The 12666-nt window shown below is 42.0% G+C and overlaps 1 protein-coding gene across 4 annotated transcripts in view; it reads right to left on the bottom strand.

The window, feature by feature from the left end:
• Positions 1–12430, bottom strand: part of IRAK1BP1 (interleukin 1 receptor associated kinase 1 binding protein 1) — a 35938-nt gene extending 23508 nt beyond the window's left edge. For all 4 annotated transcript variants that reach the window (XR_011422056.1, XR_002810826.2, XR_011422055.1 and 1 more), the window contains exon 1: positions 10253–12430. Coding sequence is in view for 1 of the 4 variants with exons in the window: in XM_023650679.2 (XP_023506447.2) it covers positions 10253–10567 (315 nt within the window). In the remaining 3 variants the exon portion in view is untranslated. The remainder of the gene's footprint in view (positions 1–10252) is intronic.
• Positions 12431–12666: the final 236 nt, after the last annotated feature.

Below are 12666 nucleotides of genomic sequence, written 5' to 3'. Positions count from 1 at the left end.
TAATATTGTCTCCAAACCCTATCACTGTTAATAATTTGGTAAACATTTTACTAAATTACCTATCAATGCCCATAAACACATCTAGATCTATGTACAGACTTTTTCCTAATGAAATTATATTCTACATGCTGTTTCATAACCTACTTTTAATAAACTTTTTATTTTAATTTTAAATTTCCAGAAAAGTTGCCAAGATAATATAGAGAGTTCCCATATACCTCAGTTTCAGATTTCTCTGATGTTATAATCTTACATTACCACGGTACATCTATTAAAACTGAAAAACCAACCCTGATACCTTACCATCAACTAAACTCCAAGCTTTACTTAGACTTCACCAGTTTCTCTCCTGATGCTCGTTTACCACTCCAGGATCCAGTCCGTGGTACCACTTTGCAGTAATGCATCATGTCTCCTTAGTCTCCTCCAGTCTATGACAGTTTCTCGGTCTTCCCTTGTTTTTCAAGACCTTGGAAGTTTTTTGGTCAGGTATTTTGTGGGATGTCCCTCAACATGGGTTTGTTTGATGGTTTTCTCTCATGATCAGACCAGAGTTATAGGTTTTAGGAAAAAATACCATAGAGGTGAAGTGCCCTTCTCGTCACACGTCAGGGACCACATGATATCCACATGACATTATTCATGATGTTAACCTTGATCACTTGGTTAAGGTAATGTCTGCCAGGTTCCTCCACTATAAAGTTACTATTTTCCCTTTCCATGCTTTATTCATTGAAGGCAAGTCACTAAGTCCAGCCCACATTTACTCACTAAATACTACATTATTTATTTTCTTGCTCAAATTGTTCTAGCTTTGGCTATTGGGATTTCTTTCACGTTGGCTCCTATATCCCTTTGACCTACCTCCATCCTTTTATTTTTTGAGCACTTCTTTACTTTCTGGTGCAAGGTGCTACAGGCTCATGTTGCAGTTTCCAGGCCCAACCTTAGAATCAGCCATTTCTCCAAGAAGCTTCTTATCTTTGAGATAGGTATTTATTTTTTAAAAGATTTTATTTTTCCTTTTTCTCCCCAAAGCCCCCCGGTACATAGTTGTGTATTTTCAGTTGTGGGTCCTTCTAGTTGTGGCATGTGGGATGCTGCCTCAGTATGGCCTGATGAGCAGTGATGTCTGCACCCAGGATTTGAACTGGTGAAATCCTGGGCCACCGAAGCGGAGTGCGTGAACTTAACTGCTCGGCCACGGGGCTGACCCTAGAGATCAGTATTTAGAACCAAGGTCTGGGTGTTGAGCCTGCTCATTGCTACAAGAATCTCACTCCTTTTAGGCCCTCTCAGTGGACAGTTTGGTAATACACATACGTATACAAACTCACACACACACACATATAATTGTTTCTGTATCTATCCATCTGTACATATACTAAGATAAACATGAGCCCATATTGACATTTCCAACTCTAATCCAGAACCACAGAGTTCATCCTAACCTTCCTTTCTTATCTGTAACTTTCCTCTCCAATAGTGAGAAACCTGGCTCCCATCACCCACCACACACTTACTCATTTGTTCAAGCCTAGTATGTACATAAAGCAGTTTCAGAATTGTTAACCAGTATCTTCTTGGAAAACAAATTGGCCAACTATAGTGTTTATGTATCTTTTGTCTTTATCCTCAGTTTCCAGTCAAAACATCATTTTCCAAAGTGACTAAGGAGGACACTCCTCTCATCCCCCACCCCCATGTTGAATGCACTTATGTCATTCATTTGGAACAGAGTTAGGCTCGTTTGTCACAGGCTGGAGTCTGTCCTGGGGTTGATCATTTTTTTGATGTCTTTTTTTTCAATTTGCATACATTAATGTTCGCTCTTTCTGATCTACAGTTCTATGGGTTTTGACAAATGCACAGTTATGTATTCACCACCTCACCACCACACAGAATAGTTCTTTCACCTGAAAGTTCTTCTGCACATCCCCTTTATAGTCAACCACTGATTTGTTTTCTGTACCTATAGTTTCACCTTTTCCAGAATATTCACAGGAATGCCTCATAAAATATAAATCTTTTGGGTCTGGCTTCTTTCTCTTATAATATGCATCTAAGAATCACTCGTGTTGTTTTGTGAATCAACAGCTTGCACTTCTTTATTGCTGAATACTATTCCAACACATGGCTACTAATTTATCATTCCCTTGTTGAAGTTATCTTGGTTGCTTCCAGTTTTAGTGATTTATGAATAAAGCCACCATAAACACTCGCATGCAAATTTTTACGTGAACATAAGTTTTCAATTCTTTTGTGTGAGTTAGTAGTTACCATGGTAAATCTATGTCTTCCAAAGTGGCTGTACCATTTTGCAATCTCACCAGCAACAAATGAAAATTTCTGTTGCTCTACATCTTCGCCAGCATTTGCTATCATCAGTGACACTGGAGTTCAGCCATTCTAATAGGTGCATAGTGGTATCTCACTGTGGTTTTAATTTGCATTTCCCTAATGACAAATAACGTTGAGCATCTTTTCATGTGTTGATTTGTCATCTGTATATATTCTTTGGTGAAGTGTCTGTTCAGATATTTTGTGCTTTTTAACTGAATTGCTTGTTTTCATACTACTGAATTGAGTTCTTTACATATTTTTTACATAAGTCTTTTACCAGATAGGTGATTCACAAATATTTTCTCACAGTCTGTGGAATGTCTTTTTTTAAAGACTTTATTTTTTCAGAGCAGTTTTAGGTTCACAGCAAAATTAAGTGGAAAGTATAGACATTTCCCATATATCCCCTGCCCCCCACACATGCATAGCCTCCACCATGATCAACACCCCCACCAGAGTGGCACATTGGTTATAACTAATGAACCTGCCTTGATACATCATGATCACCCGAAGTCCATAGTTTGCATTAGGGTTCACTCTGGGTGTTACATATTCTAGGAGTGTGGACAAATGTATGACATGTATCCACCACTATCATATCATACAGAGTATTTTCACCACCCTAAAAATCCTCTGAGCTCCGCCTATTCATCCCTCCCTCTCCCCCAACTTGTAGCAACCACTGATCTTTTTACTGTCTCCAAAGTTTGCCATTTCCAGAATGTCATACAGTTGGAATCACACAGTATATGTAGACTTTTCAGACTGGTGTCTTTCACCTAGTAATATGCATTTAAGTTTCCTCCATGTCTTTCCATGGCTTGGTAGCTCATTTCATTTTAGCGCTGAATAATATTCCACTGACTGGGTGTACCACAGTTTATTTATCCATTCACCTTCCGAAGGATATCTTGGTTGCTTCCAAGTCTTGACAACTGAATTGTCTTTTCATTTTCTTAACAATGGTTTTTGCAAAGCAAAATTTTTTAATTTTGCTAAGTCCAATTTATCTTTATGGTGATTTTTTCATGGATTGTGCTTTTGTAATACATCTAAAAACTCATCTTCGAACCCAAGGTGACAAAGATTTTTCTCCTTTACTTTCTTCTTTATGTTTTACATTTAGGACTAAGATCCATTTTGAACACATTTTTGTATATAAGGTGCGAGGTATGTGTCAAAGTCCACTTTTTGCATATGGACATTCAATTATTATAGCATCACTTGTTGAAAGACTCTCCTTTCTCTACTGAATTGCCTTTATATCCCCCTAGTGTTTTTCTCCCTGAGAAAGAAAAAAATCTTAGAAGCAGGAAAGTACTTATTGGTTTAGCCCAGTGATTTTTAAAGGGAAATGTGTGTAGCTTGAAAGAAATTTATATAAGACAGTTACCTTGCTTATCAATGTAGTTGTATATTTGATAAATTTTGAAATTCCAAATAATATTATAGGGAATGGACAAATAAAAATTGCCTATTGGCAATCAGACTGAGAGGGTCTAAGCAGAATATAAACAATGCTTCTGACAGAACACAGATATAACCTAAGCAAAGTTTCTAACAGAAACTAACTGAACTGCAACCATAAAAATGATTAACATTCTTTCTGTTTGATTGCTGCCCTTTATGGCAGGCAACTCTGGTCAACTTTAATCCTCTGGCTTTCCTGTGAAAAAAATGAATAAAATAGCCAATCATCAAATTGTCCCTACTTCACTTCCTTAGAACCACTTAGCACAAGTCCAAAATCTCTAAGAGGTCCCTCCCTACTCCCCCTTGCTGAAACACTCCTAAGGTCCTTCGGGATTTATTCTTCTTTGCTGCATCATGCTAAGTAAACCTACATTTGTTTCACTACAGATAAATTCCTGGTAGTGTTGGCTGGTGGGGTCCTACACAAAGTCTGAGATTTTTTGTTTATCTGCAGGGCAATGGTTCTCAACCAGAGTGTGATTTTGTTCTCCAGGGGACATTTGCTAATGTTTGGAGACATATTTGATTGTCACAATGGGGAAAGGGGAGTCCACTGCTGTGATGTAGTGAGTAGCCAGGGTGAACAAATGTCCCTGTTTACCAGGAACTAAGGAGGTTCCTGAGACATGGGACTTCCAGTTGTAAAAGTAGGACAGTCCCAGGTGAACCAGGACAAGCTGGTTAGCTTCTGGGTAGGGGCCAGGAATGCAGCTACATACTCTATAATGCACAGGAAGCCCCTCACAACAAAGAATTATCTAGTCCAAGATGTTAATACAGTGCCAAGATTAGGACATCCTGCCACACCATGTACAAACTAAAAAATATTAAAATATAGTAGCCGAGTCCATTAAGTTTTCCCAATTAAGCTACTGGGAAGCTATTTTATATAAGCTATTTTATATCTAAATACAAAGGGCAGCGTTTTAAAAATCAAAATGGTCAATACAAGAATAACTACTTAAATCTATGAAGGAAGCAAGCTAACATTCTCAATAGCCATAAAAAACTATGTTATTGTAGGAATAAATTTTAAAAGGGTAAACATGAAGAAACCATAAAACTTTACAGAAAAAATATTTGAATAAATGGACTGGGACACAACACTGTAAAATCAGCAATTCTCCTGAAATTAACATATAAACAATGCAAAATATGAACAGAACTTTTATTTGGACTGTAGGATTTTCCGCGGTCTGGATTTTCTGACCGTATCCCCACCGTGTCATTTAGCATGTCCCTTGCTGACACAAAACCTTTAAGCAGAAGAGTAATGAGGGGAGAAGTTGCCCTGCAAATGTTTTACAAAGACGTAATAACTTAAACAATGTGGTAGTAATATAGGAACAAAACAAGGATCAAAAGAACTAGTAGTCTGAAACGGATCCAAGGATGTCGGAAGACTGCAAACGTAATACCAGTAACATTTCAAAGCAACAGGCACACCAAGCAATACGGAACCCTCATGTTGTACACTCTGCCCCTACTCTCTCCAAGCAGCAACTATGTGCTTCCAGGTAAGCCCTGACAGGTCTAAACCATTCAGGATTATTAACTCTAACATGCCACAGGATGAGGTTAGAAAATGGGCAGAAATCCAAATCTAAGCTAATTAGTATACGGCACTTCTCTGGCCACAGAGAAAAGTTTAGGTTGTCCACTGAGAGTGAACTGTAGGAACTGTTATTACTATGTGGTTGCAGGAAATAAGAACTCCTGTCTTCCTCTTTATGGTACAGTATGTGGTGTAAGGCTCGGGAATGTTGCAGCCATTTTGGTATCATGCAGGAAGCTGCAGGTAAAGCCAAGAGAACTGCATCAAAATAGAACCTTGAGGGGCCAGCCCCTTTGCCAAGTGGTTTAAGTTCTGGGCACTAAGCTCTGGCGGCCCAGGTTCACAGGTTCGGCTCCCAGGTGCACACCTACTCCACTCGTCAGCCATGCTGTGGAGGCACCCCACATACGAATGATAGAGGAAGACTGGCAGAGACGTTAGCTCAGAGCTAATCTTCCTCATGCAAAAAAGGAGAAGGGTTGGCAACAGATGTTAGCTCAGGGCAAATATTCCTCACCAAAAAAAAAAAAAAAGAGAGAGAGAGAACCTTGACCACTGCATACCCGGAGCCCATATTAAAACGTGACTTTAACGTTATGTAAAGCAAGAAGTTTTACTTCTAAAGGCAGTCTGAGTTAGGTTCTTGCACATGCAGTAAGGGAAAGATAGACTTTAATAAATGATTGCAGTACAGAGACTTACCCATTTAGGAAAAAGCAAAATTCTTTTCCTTATACCAAAATAAATTCCAAACACAGTCACTATTTAATGTACTACAAATGGTCCCAGGGTCCCAAAGATTCCAGAAAACATTAATGGTTATACAGCCTTAGGCTTGGGGAGGACCCAAAAAACATTACACTAAAGGCAAAAAACAGAGAAGAGATGAACGAATTTGACTAAATAAATCTTGAAAACTTTGAATGCTCAATACTGTAAACACAGTTATATGGAAAATATGAAACTGGGAAAAATTTTGCAATATGTGAGAGAGACAGAGTTATCGGTAATATTAATTTTTAAAGTTTTCATTGCCAATCTTCCTCTTTTGGCTTGAGGAAGATTGTCCCTGAGTTGACATCTGTACCCATCTTCCTCTATTTTGTATATGGGACACTGTCACAGCATGGCTTGATGAGCAGAGTAGGTCCACATCCAGGACCCAAACAGGCGAACCCCAGACCACTGGAGCGGAGTGCACGAACTTAACGAGTGCACGAACTTAACCACTATACCACCAGGCCAAGTGCAAGAGTAACATTGTTTTGACAACAGAATTGGCAAAGTTAAAGAAGAAAATAATGCTCTCCATACCAAGGATATACTTCTGGTGAAGATATAAACTTATCTTCCTGAAGTGTCATTTTTCATAAGCTTTAAAAATATGCATAAGCCAGGAATTAATGTCAAGAAACATAATTAAGAACATGTATAAATACTTAGCAACAAAGATATTCCTTTTGTCACCATTTTTTTTGAGGAAGATTAGCCCTGAGCTAACATCTGCTGCTCATCCTCCTCTTTTTACTGAGGAAGACTGGCCCTGACCTAACATGTGCCATCTTCCTCTACTTTATATGTGGGACGCCCACCACAGCATGGCTTGATAAGCGGTGTGTAGGTCCACACCCAGGAGCCGAACCATCGAACTTAACCACCAGCAGAGTGCACGAACTTCCCCAACACGCCACCGGGCCGGCCCCTTGTCACCATTTTTAATAATGAAAAACTGAAGCCAACTCAAATGATATGTTCCATCTGTTCCTACTCCTCCCTCTGTTAATGTGGGTGCACCCAGGAACAGACTCTGAGGCAAGGATTTGAGTACAAGCAGTCAATTTTTAAGATGATCCCAAGCAACACTGTAGGGGAGTGGAAGTGAAAGAGAGAAGGAAAGAAAGCTATTAAGAATGTGCTGTCAAGCAATCACCACTGTGTGCAACTGGAACTTATTCCTGCAGAGAAACTCCGCGAACTGAAGTGGAAGACATGCCTCAGAGTCACCCCGCCCAAGCAGGGAGGAATCTGGGGTCTCTTTCCCTCACTCCCCTCAGCTCTTAGGCGAAGGCTGTGGGGGCTGGGGGAGGGGCCGTTAATTCTCTGGCACTACTGGCTGTCCCACTTGTAGGCAGCGTAGATTCCTGCAGCCAGGGAAAGCTGGCAAGGAATCCACAACTGTTAGCAGATGGAAGTTGGGCCTGTATGCACACAAATGTGAAGTGCTAAGGGATACAAGTGTGGTGTACCAATAGCATCTGCTACATCCCCTACCTAAAAACTCCATCACCCACTGCCAAGCCAATTAAGCTGCAACAGAGGATAGTGGTTCAGAGCATGGGCTTTGAGGTCAAACTTCTTGACTGGAGTCTAAACTCTGCCACATCCTAGCTGTGTGACCTTGGGCAAGCTACCTGCCAATAATCACTCTGGTCCCGAGAGTTCTCATCTGTACAACAGCAACTGAAATACCAGTCTCATATGGTGGGAGTATCAAACAAATAACATCTGTCAAAGGTTTAGCAGTAGTCAGCAGTTTTTTTTACTATCAATAATATCCAAACTCCTCAGTCTGGCACACAAGGCCTTCCTCCACATCCTGCCTACAGCTTTCTTCTGCGGTCTAATCTCATGATTCCCCTCCATTTTCTCCAGGGACGCCCGTGTCCAAGCCATACTGAACTGCATATAGCACTCTGAACACATACGCTTGCTGCATTCTGGTGTGGAACTGGAATGCTTTTCCTTTAGCCATTGTTTAAGATTTGATACAAGTGTCCCTTCCATTATGAAATCTTTCTGAAATTCCTCAAGTAAAACGAACATCCCTTCCGTTCTTACTCTATCATGCACATACTTTCATCACCACATTTACTATATATTAGTCTATTCCTATCACAAGACTCCTTCAGCACAGTGCCTAAGTTTTTCTCATTCTCTATTTCTGGTGCCTGGCAACATGCTTGAAGCACCCAAGGGAAGCAACCGAGATTCTGGTATCAGGAATACAGGACTTCAAATACCACCCTGGCTGAAATTCAGAACATTATTTAACCTTTTAAATCTAAAAAATGGGGACATTAAAACCTGCCTAACAGGGATGATGTGCAGATTAAATAAGCTGGGCCATTTTTTCTTATTTTCTTAGAAGCAGGCTGAAGGTAACATTTATTCAGTGATTTTTTCATGGACACCTCTAGTAACTAGAGTTATTTCATATATGTGGCATCTGCAACACACTGGCTTAATTTCTTTTTTAAGTTAAAACTAAAAAATTTGGAGAAATTTTTTGAGACTTTTTATAAAACGAAAATGGATGCAATTTTCCCCCCATGTTACCATCTGTGAAAAATACTGAAGAACCACTCCATGCAAAGTTTTATGTGGTTGGGAGGAAGCAGATGCTTATTTCTTGCCAATTCCATGGTGCAAAATAAAAACAAAAAGTGATTAGTGTCAAAAATTAGCTTAAAATGGATTAAAGACTTGAATCTAGGACCTAAAACCACAAAACTCCTAGAAGAAAATATAGGCAGTACACTCTGACATTGTTCTTAGCAGCATCTTTTTGAATATCATGTCCACTAAGGCAAGGGAAACAAAGGAGAAAATAAATCGGACTACATCAGACTAAAGAGCTTCTGCAAGGCAAAGGAAACCAGGAACAAAATGAAAAGACAACCCACCAACTGGGAGAAAATATTTGCAAATCATATATCCGACAAGGGGTTAATCTTCAAAATATATAAAGAACTCACACAACTCAACAACAAAAAAACAAAACACCCGATCAAAAACAGACAGAAGATATGAACAGACATTTTTCCAAAGAAGACATACAGATGGCCGACAGGCACAGGAAAAGATGCTCAACATCATTAACTATCAGGGAAACGCAATCAAAACTATAAACTCACCCCACACCAGTCTGAGTAGCTATAATTAACAAGACAAAAAGTAACAAGTGTTGGAGAGGATGTGGAGAAAAGGGAACCCTCACACACTGCTGGTGGGAGTGCAAACTGGTGCAGTCACTATGAAAACAGTATGGAGACTTCTCAAAAAATTAAAAACAGAAATACCATAAAATCCAGCTATCCCACTACTGGGTATTTATCTAAAGAACATGAAATCAACAATTCAGACTTACGCACCCCTATGTTCACTGCAGCACTATTCACAATAGCCAAGAAGTGGAAGCAACCCAAGGGCCCATCAAGGGATGAATGGATAAAGAAGATGTGGTTTATATATACAAGAGAATACTAGTCAGCCATAAAAAAGAGAACATCGTGCCATTTATAATATGGATGGACATAATATGGATGGACACTGAGGGTATTACGCTAAGCGGAATAAGCCAGACAAAAAGACAAATACCATGTGATTTCACTCATACGTGGAAGAAAAACAAAGGAGGAGAGAGCGAAAGGGATAAAGGGGCACACATGTATGGTGACGTACAAAAATTAAGACTATGAGTGGTGAATACGATACAGTCTATACAGAAACGGAAATACAATAATGTACACACAAAACTTACACAATGTTATAAGTCAATATGACCTCAATAAAATAATAAGAAAAAGTGATTTCCGTCTAGCGCACTGCTTAGGCAAGCATTTACATCTGCTTCAAGTTTAACAGTTCATCATTTCAAGGTCAAAAACAAAATCACTGGCAAATATCGCCAAATAAAAACTCACTCCATGCGCATTGTTTTATTTGAAAGTCACTGCAGCCGATAATCACTTTCATCTAGAAGAAGGATGAGCCAGCGATTCACTCTGCCAGGTCCTGGAGCCGTGTGGGACCGACGTGACAACCGTCCCTTCTGCTCCAGACCCTGCGACCCGGCTCCTGCTCCCCCCGCGGAGCTCTCACCTGCACACCCTGCTGCTGGAGGCTCTGAGTGATGTAGTCCAGGCGGCGGCCAACGCTCTTCTTGGCCTCGGCCGCCGCCTCCTTGGCGCTGCTCACTCGCACCGCCACCTGCGCCCGGTCGGGGCCCGCCGACACCTCCGCGGCGCCGCTGACGTGCACCTCGCGGGCCGCAGTCTGGGCCTGTGCGGAGGGCAGGGCGCGGCGGAGGCCAGGCTGCGTCTCTCCGCCGGAGACCAGATTGTCCTCCCGGCCCCGCTCAGCCCAGGGTACCAGCTCCACGAACACCCGCGACGGAGGGGCCTGCTGCAACGACATGGTGAAGGCAGCCGCGTTTCCATAGCAACTCAGGCCCGACGGCGGCCGAAGCGGCCACTGCGCGCCAGAGCGTTCCCGTGCGCGGCGCAAAGGACGCCGGGAGGGGCTTGGCGGTCCGGAGCTACGCCTGGCGGAGGGTTTTGCCGCGCCTCATCTGCGAGGTGTTGACTGGCGGCGTCGTTCTAGTTCTTAACACGTTTACTTTGCGGCCTTTGGAACTCCTAGGGTGCTGGCTCTGCAGCCTCGCTCGCAGCGAGCCCGCCTGTCACGCCCGCCGAGAGGCCGGGAGCGCCCGGCGCGGGGTCGCCGTGTGTGTGGCCGCCGCCGTGTCCTCTCTGACTGCACCTTGCCGCCTGGGCGCGGCTTCCTGAGGCGCCACCGTGTGCGAGAGGTGTCTGCGGGGAGAGCTGATCCGGGGCACTTTGTGACTCCTCGAGTCGCGGCTTCGTCGGCTCTGAAGCCCGGGTGACAGTCCGTCTCCCTTTCGCAGTGTGGCTGCCGAGCTGGCCACTCGGAAGGCGGAGAGCAAGCAGGAGATCGCTGAGAGTGCTAAGAGCTGAAGCGCGGGCACCGTCAGGGCTCCGAGGGTCCTCGAACGTCCCCGGCGCGGGCCCGGACGTGCGCGGGGACAGGAGACTCCGAGTCAGCACGGCCCGTTCCGCGTGGGCGCTGCGTGGAGCCGTCCGCCCTCCTGGGGGGCGACGCGCCCCTCGAGCGCCGCCCCTTCGTGGAAGACCCTCCGCTGAGTGACGATCTGTGTGAAAACAGCGCTCCTGTCCCCTGAGGGAAAAACAGAAATTTTGAATAACTATTTGAAAAAAAAGAAGAGGACAACTGTTCTCTGAAAGGAGCCTGGGGAAGTCAACTGATAGTTCTCGTGTAGTTTCTTGTCTATTATTTTTCTTTTCTTTTTGATTAGTAGATAATTAAACTAAATCATACGGTACTCCCTCCCCTCCTTCATTTGGCTCATCGCTCAGTTAAAGCAATTTTGTAGGTATTTTGATGTTTATTGTCAGCTAAAAACAGTTGTGTGATAGTACCTTAATTTAAAAGCTAAAAACTTTCCCCCTATAATTGTTTATGGTTTCAGACACCCGAAATGATGTTTCTTGGATTTGGTGGAAAATTCTTTTTCCCTAATGATGAGTGTGGAGCAATATAATCACCAAAATGAATTATTGAATGAATGAGTGAATAAAAAGCAACGGCAATGTTAAGTGCCTATGTAGGATGTGATTTTAAAAAGGGTGGAGATGAGTAAGTGGTACAGCGAAAACTTGTTAGCTCTATGAAAAAGGAATCTGTCTCTTACATCATACACGGAAGACAGAAGTCAGTCAGGACCAAAAGTAAAGAATTGGAAGAAAATATACGTGAATATATAATTCTGGGAATGGGGAGGCCTTCTAAGCACAATTTCAAATGGAGCAGTCATAGGGAAAGGTTTGAAAAATTTGACTACACTGAAAGAATTTCAGTATAAAAACGAAGTTTGGGGGGCAAGTAAATTGGGAAAAATATTTGTAACATTTTGTGTAAATGGTTAGGAGCCTTAATGTTTAGAGAGCTCTTGACAAGAAAATAAACAGAAGAAAAATGGATAAGGAGCACAGGCAAACTGTGCTAGTCCGGGGCTGCCGCAAGGTGACTCTGAAGGTCACACAGTTTGATTGGACCCAGAATAGGCACCTGATTCCAGTGGGCCAGTTAGAGGTGTGTGTTTGTTTGTTTGTTTGTTTACCATGGAGTCTGTATTTACACCAAATTTTACAAATTCAGTCTCTGCGATGTACATCTGAAAGCTATATATTGTTATAATTCAATGTTACTGCAATTAAAAAAAATAAAAAATTTAAAAACAAAAAATATTCAGTCTCTCAAATGGTGGACTGTGACATACATTCACATATGCATATAAAACCTTGAGACATAAAGACTGACCATTTTCCACATACCATTTCTAGTAGAGAAGCAGAAATGTCAGTGTATAGAGAAAATGAGAAAGAGAGAGACAGAGACAGAGAGAGGAAATCATACATTCAGAGAGGGTCAGAGATGAGATGGAGGGAGAGTCCAGATGCAAGTCCAATCTCTGT

This window comes from Equus caballus, chromosome 10, assembly GCF_041296265.1.
Source record: "Equus caballus isolate H_3958 breed thoroughbred chromosome 10, TB-T2T, whole genome shotgun sequence".
In the NCBI taxonomy this organism is placed as follows: Eukaryota; Metazoa; Chordata; class Mammalia; order Perissodactyla; family Equidae; genus Equus; species Equus caballus.
This window is presented reverse-complemented; position numbering and strand designations above follow the sequence as displayed.